Below are 16,244 nucleotides of genomic sequence, written 5' to 3'. Positions count from 1 at the left end.
TTGCTAACTAAACTAAAACAATATATCACATACTGCTTCAAAATTGCCACAAATTATTTTTTAAGCCGTACGTTGTATCCAATATCACAATGGGAGAAATCCTTCTGGTGGAAAGTTTCAAGGTTTCTCTTTTCAAGCCATTAAAACATTCCCAGGTTGTGACAAGCAATCCTCACCACCTGGTCTTGCATCTTACTGCCAGCAAGTAAGGCAGCCACAACAAATTGCAGATCAGGGGGTTTTACATGGTTCCTGGGAGCAACCCTCCAAAGGGTCTGGGCTTTGCAAGCCACTGGAGATGCCCATCCTTGGCAACCTGAAGCTAGCAGCAGTGAAGCTTAATATGTCAGCCAACATGGACCAGCCTCTGCAGGAGAACTGGGAGCAGGGTGAGGAAGGTAGATAGGGAGGGAAAAGGTTTATTGCTGGAACGGGGCTGGTCAGGGCAGTCTGCTGGACCCATCTACACTGCACATCATTCAAGGCAGTGTGTGGAGGAGCTGGAGTGCATCTCTGCTACGAGGAGAGGCTGAGGGAGCTGGGGCTGTTCAGCTGGAGAAGAGCAGACTGAGGGGGGAACTTATCAATGCTCACAAATACATCAGGGGTGGGTGTCAAGGGGATGGGGCCAGACTCTTCTTAGTGGTGCCCAGCGACAGGACACCCTAACCCTAGGCTCCACCACTTTGTCTTCCCAGGCATGTGCTGTAGAAGCCCAGATCTCCCCAGCACAGACATCCAGCACAGGCACAAGCAGCCAAAGCATCTGACAACCGTGCCTTTGCAGAGAGCATGGTCCCAAGGGAGGAGAGGATTTAAAAAACTGTGATCCCACCAGACCTAAATCCCCTACACTTCCAAAAATCCTCTCCACATCTCACTTGTGAGCTCCTTAGACACGGACAATGCCCTGCTGCAGCACGGCTCTGCTCCTCTAGGCTCTCCCCAAAAATATCCCTAATAAGGAGCAACTCTACAAAGGTACAGCAAACACTTCTCAGAGGCTGCTGTGCTGCAGACACCACGGGATGGTTGCTCTCACTCTCCACACCTGTATTTCCTAAGGGCAGAAAACATCACTTTCCTGGCTAACTCCAGCAATACGTGCTAGATTTATTCACAGAGCAACGTGCAGATTGTTGTGAGCACAACTCTTGCAGGGCTCCTCCAAACGAACCGGGGTGAGTTTGTTTACAAGTCATCAGATTAAATGTCCTAGAGATGGCTGCAGCAGGCTCTCACGCTGGGCTTGCAGCAGCGCTTCCAGCCTTTGCAGCACGCTGCAGTGCTCCGTGAGCTGCAGGACTACACGAAAAAGGGACTTTTCTTCTTTTTTTCTAGTTTGGAAGTGAAGCAAAGAAAAAAAAATTAATGTAAAAAGTGGAATTGGCTTGAACTGCTGTACCTTTTCCACCAAACCTCCAGCAAAATACATACTTTAAAGAATTAGCTCAGCCCTAAATACTTAATTATATTCATTCACTATAAAATCTGAAAAACACAGGGCCAAATCACAGACCTACAAAGTCAGTGGAGCCGTTCCCTCCCTTCTACAGCCCAGGGACCAGGATACTGCCTTAAGGTGTAGGACAACCAGGATCAAATACCTCTTCTCCCAGGTAACAATTGATAGGACAAGAGGAAACAGCCTCAGGTTGAGCCAGGGCAGGTCTAGATTGGATATCAGGAACAATTTCTTCACCGAAAGGGTTGTCCAGCACTGGAACAGGCTGCCCAGGGCAGTGGTGGAGTCACCATCCCTGGGGGGATTTAAAAGCCGTGTAGATGTGGTGCTGAGGGACATGGGTTAGTGGTGAGCTTGGCAGCTGGCACCTGGGTTAGCAGGTGGACTCGATGATCTTAAAGGTCCTTTCGAACCAAAACGATTCTGTGATTCACCCTAAAATATTTGATTCCTACATTTCAAGAGCCTGCCCTATCCTCCTGTCATCGCTGCCTCAAGGTAGCAGCAAGACTCGTTTATCCAAGCGGAGCAACACATATCCCTTTGTGCTGTGGAAAACCTTGATGCCCACCCCCTTCTTCTTGGCAGTCAACTCTCCTATCCAGGGGCGTAAAGCAGTAATAATGGACCAAGACCTCACCGTGCACAGCCCCATCACATAGAGGGGCCTTCTTCAGGCTGCTTACGCGCCTGAGCTGCATTAACCCCCACTCTCTGCAGCGATGTTCATACACTGGTATTAAAAAAGAGAGAGAAAAAAAAAAAAAGAGGAGCAATTACTCAGAGTGGGCTGGTTCCTGGTTGGCAGAAGCCCTCTCCAAGCAGGGAGGAAGGGGCGAGGACAGTCCCACACTGGTTCTGCACATCAGCCAGGCTCTGGCCGTTTTATCACACCATTTATCTCGGTTACTTCCAGTCCTATTCTGTTTCCAATCAGCATCCCCTACCCGCTTGGCCTGCGCCCTGTGGGAAGTCCAGCAAAAGCCTGGAAGGAATATAAAAATGAAACAAAAAACACATTCAGGGAGATTAAAGCAGGGAAAAGGCAACGGCGTGCTGTGAAAAGGAGCAGGGTTCATTTTCTCGCATCTCGCTGGGTGGAGAGAGCCTGGGGGAGGCTCAGCCCTGGGATGGGGCTCCCCAGGGCCAGCACCAGCCGGGAGGGCACCGGGAGGGTTTGGGTGAGGGGTTCTTGCACTGCCCAGGGAGCCGTGCGTGTGCTGCACGAGCACAGAGCACGTCTGCCACCGCACCGAGGCACAGCCACGTGCGGGAGGGAGCCCGGGGCCGGGGCCCTCTCCGTCACTTCAGGTTCACAAGTTGGGAGCAAATCTTACTGCAGATGATGAGAGGTTGCTTGAAAATTAGCTCTGCCATCCTTGTACCTCTTTAAAGACACAAGTGTGCAGGGAGGACCTCCCCACTTCCTATCTCCTTCAGAGATGAAGGCTGAAGAGGGCTCCCCTGGGACAACGCCAGTCCACGCTCTACCACAGCAGAGGCGTGTTCACAACATGCTTCTGCAAACTGCTTCTGAAGGGGGAAAAGAAACATAGCAAATAAAAAAACCAACAACACATAAGCTACTTTAATTAGGATCAGGAAGGCCTTTCAGGGTGAACGCTCCAACCATCCCCACTCACTGTGCTTTAGCTCACACTGCAGAGCAGTCTTGGACCGCACCAACAGACGCCTTTCTGGTGACACTAAGCCAGAAGAAGTGCTGTGGAGGACATTTAATGTTCTCCAACATGGAAAGTCTCCTGTGGACTGAAAATCCAAGACCAGTCCAAGGTACAAACCAGGGAGTCCTTATAGAGTGGACACGGGGACCTTGGACCTGCTGCTCTGCAGATCTGCTTTTGGTAGAGCACGCTACCTACTGACGCAGACAAAGACTTAATGCTCCAGCTGCTGGACTCATTAACAGCTCTGAATCTCCCTTTAATTAACCTTCCTGAACCTCACAGCTATAGAGAAAAGCTTGGAAAACCTGGCTGATAATGGTTCAAGCACAAAAAGTTGAATGCAAAGGTTCAGAGGTCATTAACCAGGACTAACTGGTTCCCTCTTCGAAATGGCCCCCCCAAAAGAGCTCCCATTGAGCTCCCCACTGGCAGCCAGGAGTACACAGGAACCAAGAGGAGATCTGGCTCACTCTTCACAGGTTGGAGTCGTTCTGGATCACTCCTTGCCTCGTGACTGCCAAACCCTTGATAACTTCCAACGCAGCCACCAAACCCTTTCACTGGAGGAAACTTTTCCTGAGCGACGTGAAAGGAGGAGGGTCGCACGGGCCACTCCTCCTCTTGGGGATCACTTTTAGAGGCAAGGTCTCCCCACCACCAGCCACCGTTCCAGGAGCAGGCACCACGCTGGGACTGCAGAGCAAACACATCCCAAAAGGGCGAGCGGGGCACGGGAGCCTGGAGACAAGCCACAGCCTGGGTAACATCACTGCAGCTCCACCAGCCCCACCGAGCAGCCAGGCAGCATGTGCCTGCCAGATGCTTCCCATTTTGGGAGGAGAGGTTCAGAGGTCAAGGTCACAAGTTATGCCTGACTCCATTCTTTGTGAAGGGGCCATGCAGGGGGAGAGGGAGCTGGGAGGAAATACCAGCCTGTCTGTGTAAAATCCATCCAGGGTGGGATTCACGGTCACGTTTGCACATGTTTGGCTCAGGAGAGACAGGAAGCTGCAAGGCACAGGGGTCCCTCGGCTGAAGGGAAGGGCTGGGGAGGAGCAGAGCAGCACAACATGCCGGGACAGCCTGGGATGCTCCTTCCCACATCTCTTTAATGCCTCCAAGAGCTGCAACGGCCCGGTTCAGGATCAGCCTCCAGCTATCAATGTTCCCCCTCTCCTCCTTCCCTCCTTTGTGGCAATGAAATGTTGCGTTGGGAGTTGCAATTCCCACATCAACAAGGCCTGGAGCTCCCTCCATACCCTGGGACCTTCTGGAGCGTGTCAGCCCTGTCTCCTCTTGCCCGTTCGAGTATCAGTTGGCTCCTTTTACTTGAAAGGAGAAAGCTGCGGTCTCTGACGTAACCCCAGACACTTTTTTTTCCGAGGCTCAAGACCAAGTTAAACTAAACAAGACTGCACATACCAGAAATAAGAGCCCAGACACAAAGGAACAGTTTTGGAAATGCCACTCATGCCTCTGCAGGAAAATGGTCACCCAGCAGCGGTCATCTCCGGGTGGCCCTTTCAATGGCCTCCCTCTAGATGGGCCTGCTTCGAGCAGGGGCTGCACTCCATGATCTCCAGGGTCTCTTCCAACATGAATTATGCTATGACAATCTCCCACTCCTGGATGCGGGTGATACACCTCCTTTACACCTCCTGCCACTGCATGTGATGTTAAAGAGACTTGCAATATCTCAACAGCCATAAAACTTGACTTCTCACCAGCCCAGCTCTTCCAGAGAGCAGCGAGCAACGACCCCGGTAACACCATTAGTGCTTCTGCGGCACAGTCACACTCTGCCCACCCAGAACCTTGTGTATTTGAGGCAGAAAAATATAAAACCTAAATCATTAAACCACAAGAACAAAAGGTATGACTTCTAGGCACTGCCTTCTAAAGCAAGTGTGCTTGGGATAAACAGTGAGGCACAGCACTTTTGCTGCATTAATTTAATTTTGGGTCACTTTTGCTCAATCAGCATCCATCAAATGGTACGAGACTGGTCACTGAGCATGGGACCTGCTCCTATTTATGCATTTTCAAGCCAAAAAACACCACACTGTGATCTGGTGACCTGCAAACAATGTGCTAAAGGAGATCTGCAACTTAATTCCTACTTTAAGAACAACAGCTGAATTTGGAAAAACATCTTTCCCTTTAGGAAAAACATCTCATCTGGTGTTAAAGTCCTCCCAGCAACTGAAACTCTACCACAACCCAACCTTGAGGTAGGCCAGCAGCAAATTAAATAATATATATACAATCAACATATGGGTCGTTACAGCTAACGTGGGAGGTTACAATTAAAACCAGCAAAGTTGTGGAAGAAAATTAACAGCGCTTTTACTGCAGAAGGTATAGGATTCCCAAAAGTCCACTCATTTAGAGAGGAAAACCACGAGTGAGGCATTATAAAATGAATCCATTAATAAGGGTTTAGATCACTGCCTACCCCGGGCAGGCGCCTGATTTCCTCCTTAGAAAGACCCACCAAAATAAGTTTTTGCTCAAGGCAATTTTAGCAGCTTAAAGGTTTACCCTGTAAAAGAAGGAAACACCATCCATGCAACAGAGCATGTCAGCAGAAAGGCTGGGCATAGTTTCCAGCTGCCTTTTTCTGCTGCCTACGGAGCATGAGAGGGCTCAGTGCAGGACCCGCAATCTGCCCCAGGCTGAAGTCTTGCTCAAACACTCTTGTGCAAGGAACTCAAGCCCATCTCTCCTCCCAAATGAGTACAAAACCTCCCAGTTATTAACATGAATCAGGAACAAACTGTGCAATTTTTCATCTAGGTTGCGGTAGGGAGCGTGGGGCTTGGTTGCCCAGGTTTGCTCTGAGGGCACAAGGCAGAAACATGCTCTTTCAGAAACAAAACCAAACCTCTTCACGTGCTGCCAGGAATGAAGGTCCCGACACCAACCGCCCTGCCCTGGAAGAAAGCGAGACCCCGCAATCAGCTGATTGCAGCCACTGAGTTCCTGCAAAACCTCCGGCAGCCCCACCACAGAGCACCTCCGTTACGGGGTCCATGGGGAAACCATCAAAGAGGCACCAAGGAGCTGGTGGGATGCAGGCGCAGGCAGGAGTTCCCAAGCGATGGAGCAGAGCAAGGCCACCCTGCCAAAAAGCTGTTCGTTCAGGCACTCAAACTCTACGTACAGAGCACGGATCCACTGGTTTTTCCCTCTTTCTCCCTCTTTCTTTGCAGCTCAGTTGAAACTCCGCACCCCGCTTCCTCCAGTCGCTGGCCAGGCCGAGGAGGACTGCGTGGCGTGATGGAGGCTAGGTCCTCTGCCTCCTCTCACCCAAATCTTTCAGTTTGCCACCCTCAAAACAACCAAAATGCTCCAGTAAGGGGGAAAAAAAAAAATAAAGAGCAGCACAGGAGCTGTTTAAAAATCTGCTCACGCAAAGCTCGCTGCCAGAAAGCGAGATCCAACTTCAAAACTCCTCTGCATCGCTAACGACCTTTTAATAGCTCCCATTACAGAACATCTTGCTCAGCCCTGGTACGTCCCCGCCTGCCAAAATAAAGCCCAGCATTTCCACAGGCAAAACCCAGCTGTTTAATTGATCCATTCAAGGACTTCAGAAAAGTATTAATAATGCAACTCTGACAAACTAAAGGTTTCACTCCTGGGAGGCGGATGCCTTCGTTGGATGGCAACTTGTCCAACCTGCCTCTTTAATCAAGCATTTCCCACTCCCCGTGGAAGCTGCCGTTGAAAATGTGGCTTAGAAACAAAGGCTCAGCAGCAGGAAAGCTGAGAAAGTCATAATAAAATTTACCTCTTTCACTCTGAAAAGCCACGCTTAACCTGTAGCACGTACTCATACTCAATCTTGAGCACACACACAAGTTAATATAACAAGTTAATTGTTAGTACAGAGGCATAGAAATGCCCCAAAACACATCAGATCCGGGTCCGGCCTGGTGCTGTACGCACAGGGAACATCCCAATAAATTCTCCTCGCCCTGTGACTCTATGGCCTTCGTGCCTGGGGTTGCTCTGAATATCTCTTCTGATCTACACCTTTCAGGGAGGAGTCATGTCGTCCTCAGCTCTCGCGCTGCAACAGGGCTGGTGGGATCTGCTCCAGGCAAACCCATCGACTCCTGGGCATCTACCAACCAGACCTTTCCCCACCAAAAACAAAAGGCAGGGATACTGGCCTAGCTTCTCCCATCAAACCCATCCAGATGAGCTGGTGTGAAAGATCCCAGGTCCTTCTCTGCGCTAAACCACCCTCCCCCAGCCCCCCACGCTCTCCTGGTTTTCATTGTCAGCTCTGAACACGTGGGACCAGCTGCTGCGATAACCATCGCCTGCATCCTCCTCCCAGCTGCCTGCAGCAGAGCAGCAGGAGGGATGATCCCTGCATCTGTCACAGATGAATCTGGGGCTCTGAAGTGCTTTATGATGTCTCTGCAATATATTACCCACCTCCTTCTCCTATTTCTCCAAGTCCCGACGGACATATTTTATGTTTTATCTAAATAGAATACATCCATCTTCTGCAAGTAGGGAAGCACATCTCTGCATAATGCTAGTTGTGAGGGTAGTCAGCTTTTAACAAATAAAAGTTAATTACTTTTCTGTAGGTTTTTTTCTTTAAGAAAATAGAAGCTGCTATTTGAATGATTTTAAAAGACCAAAAAAAAAAAAAAAAAAAATTGACCTTCATTCGCACTCTGGTGAAAGCAACAAAAATCAACTGTTTTCCCTGAGCTAAATCTGTTTGACCTGTGCCCAACCCCTATAATTTCCCCACAGCAGGTTTGGGAGGGGATAAACTCTGCACACCGGCCAGATGGAGCCATTAAACACAACAAGTAACCCCAGGTGCTGCAGCAGCAGGTCCCATCCCCAGCGCTGGGTCCTCACTGCCGAGCAGAGCTCTTGAGTGAACATAATATAAACGCAGATTATGGAGCTCCTTAGAGCAGGAAAAAAGGCGACATGCACACACACAGATTCACACTGTGCTGGGAAAGGGCTTACACCCCACGGGATCATGCTTCAGCCTCACAGCTCCGCTCTCGGCAGCAGCATCTCCTGCCCACGTTTGTTCGGTGGCAGGAGGATGACTGTGCCCAGCCCCTGGGAAAAACACTCCCGTTAGCTCCCCAAAAGCAGTGCCAGAAGCTGTGAGCGTTACACGAGCTACAGGAGCTTTGGCCCTTCCTTTCCTTGAGAGGTGTTGCCCCCCTCCATCGCCAGCACCAAATCTGCTCTTTGCGACCCTGCACGACTTGGCTGGGGTGCTGGAGCGAGTCCAGAGGAGGGCAACCAAGCTGGTGAAGGGTCTGGAGGATCTGACCTACGAGGAACGGCTGAGGGAGCTGGGGGTGTTTAGCCTGGAGAAGAGGAGGCTCCGAGGTGACCTTATTGCAGTCTACAACTACCTGAAGGGAGGTTGTAGTGAAGTGGGAGTCGGCCTCTTCTCCCAGGCAACTAGCGACAGGACAAGAGGACACAGCCTCAAGCTTCGCCAGGGGAGGTTCAGGTTGGACATTAGGAAGCATTTCTTCTCAGAAAGGGTCATTAGACATTGGAAGGGGCTGCCCAGGGAGGTGGTGGAGTCACCTTTAGAAAAGGTGACTTAGTCACGCTTTAAGAAAAGCCTGGACATGGCACTTGGTGCCGTGGCCTAGTTGACGTGGTGGTGTCAGGGCAATGGTTGGACTCGATGATCCCAGAGGTCCCTTCCAACCTGACTGATTCTCGGATTCTGTGAAGCACCTCACACAGGCAGCTGCAGCAATATTTCAAAGGTCGCCCTTTGGGGCAGCTGGAGCCAGCGAAGGCTCAGCCCTCCCCAGCCTGGCACGAGCCCCTGATGCTCAACAAACTCCAGCAAACATGAGAAATCCCAGCCCAGGGCAGACGCCAGCATTTCCACCCTTGCCCCGACGCCTGGGTGCAATCAGCCACTGAAGTACCCCTGCCCCATCCGGCTTGTCTCAGAGCAGAGAAAACCTGCTGGCAAAAAAAAAAAAAAAAAAAATAAAATAAAATAAAATAAAAAAAGAAGTTTTAAAATAGCCGGGCAGTTCACTGAGGTATTTGGGATAAAAAAAGAAGAAATTCTGACATTTTTCCCAAGTGAAACAATTTGAATGAGATCTGTGGAAATGGACCATCATGTTTCGTTTGGAGGCGGCTCAGTGTGAACCTTCATCACCTCGTGGGGCCCTATTAGTTCCCGGGATTAATGGACCCACTCTCCTTCCTACTCACCCGGGACAGGGAGGGAGAAGCAGAGCGGGGCAAGGCAGCCCCCGGGGAGCTGTACAGTGACTTCCCCAAGCTGGAAGTGGTTTTACTGGGGTTGAACTTGCCTGCAGTGAAATATTCTATTTCTGTTTTCTCAATGGAAAAGCTACAATATTTTTCTAAGGGAAAAATTTATGTAGAAAAAAATCTCAGCATCTCAACTGCAGAAAGTGCATTTTTGTGTTGAAAACACACTGGAAAGACGTGGGGGAAACTGTTTCCACCTAGCTCTGATGTCTGGGGCTGTGGGTTGAATTAAGCCCTTGCACAACGAAGGGACTACGGGGACAAGGAGTCCCTTTGCCACGAGCTGGCAATCAGGAAGCTCTTCCCTCTGCCACCAGCACCGTCCAACCCTGGTGGAGCAGAGCCCGCGGCAGCCCCGGGTCTCACCGCGCTGCTACACCCCTCGGGGCAGCTGGCAGAGCCAGGGATGCTCGGCCTCTCCCACGCTCGCTGTGTGACGTGAAGGGAGGGCACAGACCCAGCCTCGCCAGCCTGGTTTGTTTAAAAATAGGGAGAAAAGCACAAAGAAATGAATAACCTTGCTATGCGATGGCAGGCTGGGGTGAAGAGCTGTCGAAAATGAAGTTTCTGCGCTCACATCTGTGCCCTAAAACACTGCTGGGGTCGACAGGCAGGAGCAGGGAGAGCCCCTTTCCCTGCCTGCCTGAGCTAGAGTGGCAACACCAGCACAGCAACACCAGCACAGACCCTCCGGGACGCCAGAGCATCCCCGCGGAGCAGGGCCCCCTCCTCGCGCCCTGCGGAGACGAGCCCCGAGCCTGTACCCAGCCGGGGCCATGAGGACCGAGCCCCCCGCACCCGAGAGTCCCCACGAGCCACCCGATACCCACCACCTCTCCAAAGGGGCTCTTGAGCTTTCCTTCCCAAACAAGCCCCAAACAGACCCAAACCCCCAAGGAACAGCCGATCCCGTACGCCGCAGCGACCGGGGCAGCGGGCTCCTCTCCTCGGAGGCTGAGCCGGAACCGTTCACAGCTACCCATGGTGGTACCACAGCCAGCATCCCTTGCCCTTAACAGCAGCCCCACAAGGACTACAGGGCTTGGGAGAGCGACGATTAATGTTATGTGTATGTATAGCACATAGTGAACATACACAAAGAGCTCTGGCTGCCTTGGCCAGGGGTGGAACGACGTTACATCAGCCCCTACGGCACGGCTGGGACCTCAACCAGGAGCAGATGGCAGCTTCCCCTGCAAGAAATCAGGAGGCTTTTGGGAGTCTGCAAGGGGACAGCCACCCCGAGCTGTTCTCACATCAAACCCTGTGTGTCCGCCCCCACACAAGACAACTCCACCTCACTGCAGGCAAACCTAAAACCAGGTTTAGCTTGGGCTCGAGCACTGGAGCTGCTCGCCAGCCCCAGGCTTTGCTGTCAGTATTTCGACAAGGGCAGGCACTGGTTTAGGCGTTACCAGCACACGGCCCCATTCAAATTGTTTATTTTTCCATGGGCACGGTGCACACATCATCCAGCTCAACTCCCTGATAAGTTCACATGACTGCAAACCTGCTGCATGCAGGCTATCCGTTACACTTCTCCTCTAGAATAATCTTCCCCGAAGGAACAGCATTTATTCACCCTTGAAACCCTTTCCCAGCACACTAGAAATTAAATGCCATGATTTCCACCTATTACATGCAAAAACCAGCAGTGCAGGTGGCACTGGCATCCCTGGCTGCAGGGCAGGCAGGAGCACCCTGGTCCTTATCTGCTCGGCACAGTGGCACGCGTGGGGACATGGGCTGCCGAGTGCCGGAGCCGGCCCAGGGCAGGATCCGGACCTGCTGGCACAGTGAGAGGGAGGCTTATAAAAAAATCAACAAGGAAAGAGAGTTTTTAGGAAATGAGGCTCCGTATGGCCCATTGCTGGCAGAAAGGTTTAAGATTTTTATAACTTGGTCTCATCTGGAAGGATTTCTCGTGGGGATGCTGCCAAACTTCGAGTCTGCACTCCAGCTTACAGGAATACAAACACACGCTGAAGACAGGGATCCTGGGAACTGCTGGACAGCTTTGGCTGAAATTTTTCAAATAATTCGGCGCGAGACAGACATATGACAGCAAGGCTTTTCAATCCAAACAGCTTGAGTTCGGCAAAGTTAAGCCCCACAGCAAAAAGCAGCATTACGGCAGCTGTGTGGATGCAGCAGCCCCAGGAGCGGTCCCAGCTCTGTGCACGCATGCACACCCTGCTGTCCCCACACCCCAGTGTCCCCGTCCCTTACGGCTTTGCCATAAGCATCGTGTATCTCCCATCACCTCAGGAAGAAAGCGGTGCCAGGTGGGATGGTGGTATTTAGGGGGGGGCAGTGTGAAAACATCCAGCACATGCCACATCCCGACATGCAGCGTTGTATCTCGGGTCAGTGCCTTCTCCTCCAGACATGTCTGAGGATATTGGGGTTACATCCAGGTTGGGGTTCCCAAAGCACCCAAGCAAGCAGGCACCCAATGCACCAAGTTCGGTGAAGTGGGGGTACAACTGAGCAACTAAAGTTACTCAGTGCAAGTACAAGTGCAGCGATGGCATTTGTGCCGTGTCCAAGGGAAAGCAGCAAGGGCTCCTGCCTCTGCCCACCTCCTCCTGACTCCCGGACAAAGGAACCAGAGGATTTTAAGGTGAAAAAGGGCTCTTTGATCCAGCAGATAATGCAACCCCACATCCACCCTTCCAGCCCTCTTCGAACGGACCCACAGCACAACAAACGCGGTCTGTCTCCCCCGCTCCGTCTCCTGGTGCAGAAAACCTCGGCTAAAAGGAGCACACGAAGGACCTCTGAGATAAAAGCTGCACTGTAAAAATATCCTGGTGGGCTCTTTTCTGGGGGCTCTCGTAACTTCTGCGAGCCCTGAGGTTTTAATCGTTCGTTCTCTGCCTTCAAGGGGCAAACAGCCCCAGGGGGAGGCTGCGCAGATGCTCTCTGTGATGGGGATAGAGGCAGCGACCTCTGTATTTAAGCCACTTTAAATGCGCAATTTAGGGTCTTGTGAGGGAAAAAAAAATAATAATACCACATAATTGCCTGATTGAGGACTCCACAGTAACATGCACGCACTGGAGGGGCAAAGGGAAATGCCATGAAGAGTCCAAATCCGGTATTTATGGATTTTTAAGCAATTTGACTTGAAACTACTTCAGATTACCATCATTTTGTAAGCTTTATATACACACACACGTGATCTATATCACGTAGAACATATGCTACCATACACACATAAACAGTACTAACGCATCACAATTTATGTATGATTTTTGCGTATTTACATCATGTTAAATATTGAGTTCACAAAGGCCACATACACGTCCTAATTAGAAGCACACGACACCAGATCTGTGGAGTCTTGCTGCACGACGCTGTACCACACATTTCGGAGTACCAGACCTCCAGGAGGATAATTTACTAGTAGACCTACTGTCACCAACCCTCGAGCAAGAAATACCATCTGCAGGAGCCAAGCATTGCATTTTCAGATGCATCCCTTAATTAAGCAGATTTTAATTGGGTGGCTCTAAGCTTTAATTAATGGCAAATTGTTCATGCACATTTTTGGGTCACATTCCCAGATGGGATTTTTTTTCTGGGTTGGTTCGCGGAGTTTTGTGTTTTGCAGGGCTGGGTTGCAATTATGGTTATTGCATTTTACAGGGGAAAAAACAGCTCCCAGGAGCCCCGGAGCCACTGGACTCCCACTACACCACGGAGGTTCCCACTTTTGCCTCCTTCTTAACCAGAGCATCCCCCGAACAGTGGGGTGAGCTCGGCAAAGCCTCGGAGACACCCGTGTTGTGCCTGCTGGCGTCGGCACATCTGGGCACCAGGGACATGGAAGGGGGATGCTCAGAGGCAGACGGGGCTCGTGCAACCCCAAATTCAGAGAAATGCTGCCAGTGCCACCTTTCCCCCCACCATCCCAGACCCACAGCACTGCGAGGGGTCCCACTCAGGCATTGTTACAGCTCAAACCACGAAAAATAGGTGCAAATTCAATAACTTAGCCTTGGGAAGGAGGCACCTGGGGCTTTGCCTACCCCACACAACGTGCCATGCACGCCAGCTTACACACAGCTCCACAGTGGCAGGGCTCACAGGGAGATCAGCTCCCACTCGTTGCCTTATAATGCTCCTCTAAAAATCAGCCTCTCCATCATTTCCAGGCCAGCTTGCTGCTCCGGGTACTGTGTGGAGTAGGGCTCAAGAGATGGATTTGATTCCGTGCAAACACTGATTGCCTAAAGCGCACGGGTGTGCTCCAAGGGAGCAGTGCTCACGGAGGACAGGACACCAGTCATCCCTATTCCCAGCATGCTGGAGTCAATTCCCACCCATTTCTGGCACCCTCAGCCCTCCCGAGAGCATCAGCGAGCATCCTTTTGGTAACAGCCACAAACAACACGTGACGACAGCCCAGCTTCCCTCACACATGGATTCACCTCCTGCTTTTACAACCCAAAGCCCCAGCTGGGGCTTATGAACCTTGAACCTGACCTCTCCCAAGCACGAGCCATGCAAACCACTCTTCCACCCTGACACAAAGGAGGAGACAGTACCACCGCCGTGACAGCAATACCACAGAAATACCAACTGCTTGCTACCCCAACTCAAGCAGAGAACCAGGAGGCATCAACAAATCACCTAATCCTGACTGAGCTGGAGTGAGGAAAGAAGATAAAGATCCTAATTTCCTAAGGAATCTATCTAAGACACGGATCCTAATTTCCTTCCAACCCTAAGGTGCCACAAACACCGCACGCCGTGCCCTCTCCTCTGCTGCTGCCCAGAGCAGAGGGAACATGCAACCTCACCAAGGTCTCACCAGCTTTGGACACCAACTCCCAGCTCGAGTCATTACCTGCTCTCCTCTGGCACTCGCTCCCCGCTTCAGTTATTCCCCACTTGACTCAGGCTCAGTGTGCCACGCACCCAGTCAGCCTCAGGAGTGCCACGGGTCCCTGCTCCAGCTTGCAAAGCCAAGCCCAGCTCTGAGGTCAGGCAGAGCAGCTACACTCTGCAGCCACCCACCCCTCACTCCCCACCCCCCTCCTTAAGGGTATTTATTGCAGCTGTGCTACACAGCCCTTCCTTGGGGCAGAACTGCACCAGCAATAAGGACTGGCCAAAGAACAAGAGCCTCAGCCCCAAAGAACTGGCTTGTTTCATGCTAAAGCTTGAGAAACTCACATAGTCGGGGGACCGTGCCCCATTCACAGGCAGGATCTACAATACTTCAGAGCATCTGAAAACCTGCCTGAGCTCGTGACCTTTACCAGCCCGGGCAGCAGTGATCAAAGGGGAAAGCCACACACCTGGGTGATGCTCGGTCAAATCCTCCTCAGGGCTGCCCCGTGACCCACAGGAAATAAAAACATATAATGAGCATGAAGCTTCCTTACTGCTGCTACAGCCAGCTGGCACCTCCAGCTCTTCCCTTCCCTGCTGTGCCTGGGGTTAAACCCTGGGCTGCAGACACCCCTCTCTGCCCTCTCCCATCCTGCACACACAGCCCAACACACTCACTGGAGTTATCACCTCCCAAGTTCCTCAGTTCGACCCCAAAACCCGCTGCACCTCATCCCCACTTGGATTTTGCTCCAGTTCCAGCCCCTGGAATGCAATTCTCAGTTTCCCAGGCTGTGACCTGCATCGTTACAGCCTTGTTTCTGAGCCAAGATTCAAGTGGAGTTAAGCTCTAGCGAGATAACTCAGTGGTTTCCCTCTCAGAACCACATTTCCATTGATGTGGCTGTACTGAAGCTTCTGGAATACTCACAAACACGTGGTTTTGGGCAGGGGTTCGTGCAGTGGCAGAGAGCACGGGGTCACCACCTCCAATTGGGTCCCGTACATATCAGCACAATGCAAACGCAGTAACGTACGTCTTAGAAACAGTCAGTCCTTTCTTCAAAACATCTTTTTTTATAATTGCTCTAGGAAAGTGTTCGCCATCCCCTGCACAGCCCATCACTTCCCAGCCCCACGCACCAAACTTTGACAACGGCTTGCTTGGAGTTTTCATGAGGCAAACCAGTCCTGCGCCCCGTTTTACAGGGTGAGGGGCCTGGACCCTGCTGGGGTCCTGCCACGGGGAGGGACGGGGTTCAGCGGTCCCAAAAAGTTTTGTGAAAAGTTTCAGGACAGTGACTGGGCGACCGGCCGCAGAGGGGAAAGATGAGGGACATGGAGACACGCAGCAGTGCCCCGGATAGGAGCACAGCCCCAGCGTGGCACACACAAGCCCTTCAGGTTATATTATACATCAAAGAAGCCACACACAGATCCCGGCAAGTCCGGCTGCGCTGTTCCTGCAGGGACAGGGACTCCGTGCCCAGCTCCAGCGGTGGCCCTGCCACCGAGACCCTCACGCCACACTGAGACCCCCCCAAAGAGCGACCTTCCCTGCCAGCCCCCCCACCAACACTGCCCACGGGGATGCCATCCACAATGCGGGGGGGGGGCTCTGGAGAAGCCTTTCTGCCCCCAAAGCGAGCGTGGCTGCCCCGCGGCGGGATGGCGGGGGGCACCGGGGCGTACCCGTGCATGCGATGCCCCAGCCGGCCGCATGCGTGGCCGGGGGTGGGTAGTGTGAGACCCCCCCCCACCTCCCCCCCTTCTCCCCGGGGTCTCTCCCAGCCCCCCGCCCCGGTGCAGCGGTGCCGTCCCCCCGCCGCCGTGCCCTCCTCACCTGGGTGCAGCCCGGAGCCCGGCTCGGGGGGCTCCAGCCCCCCCGGGCACACGGACAGGGCGCAGAGCAGCGCCAGCCCCAGCGCCCCGCAGCGCAT

At 52.3% G+C, this 16,244-nt stretch overlaps 1 protein-coding gene across 1 annotated transcript in view; it reads right to left on the bottom strand.

Annotated features, from left to right (window-relative positions):
• LOC137671008 (collagen alpha-1(II) chain-like) overlaps positions 1 to 16,244 on the bottom strand; it is a 78,290-nt gene extending 62,046 nt beyond the window's left edge. The window contains exon 1 of the mRNA XM_068414227.1: positions 16,148 to 16,244. Within this exon, the coding sequence (XP_068270328.1) occupies positions 16,148 to 16,244 (97 nt within the window). The remainder of the gene's footprint in view (positions 1 to 16,147) is intronic.

Source organism: Nyctibius grandis, chromosome 16, assembly GCF_013368605.1.
Source record: "Nyctibius grandis isolate bNycGra1 chromosome 16, bNycGra1.pri, whole genome shotgun sequence".
Taxonomy (NCBI): domain Eukaryota; kingdom Metazoa; phylum Chordata; class Aves; order Nyctibiiformes; family Nyctibiidae; genus Nyctibius; species Nyctibius grandis.
Note: the sequence above shows the minus strand (reverse complement) of the source record. Positions and strands in the feature narration are given on the sequence as shown.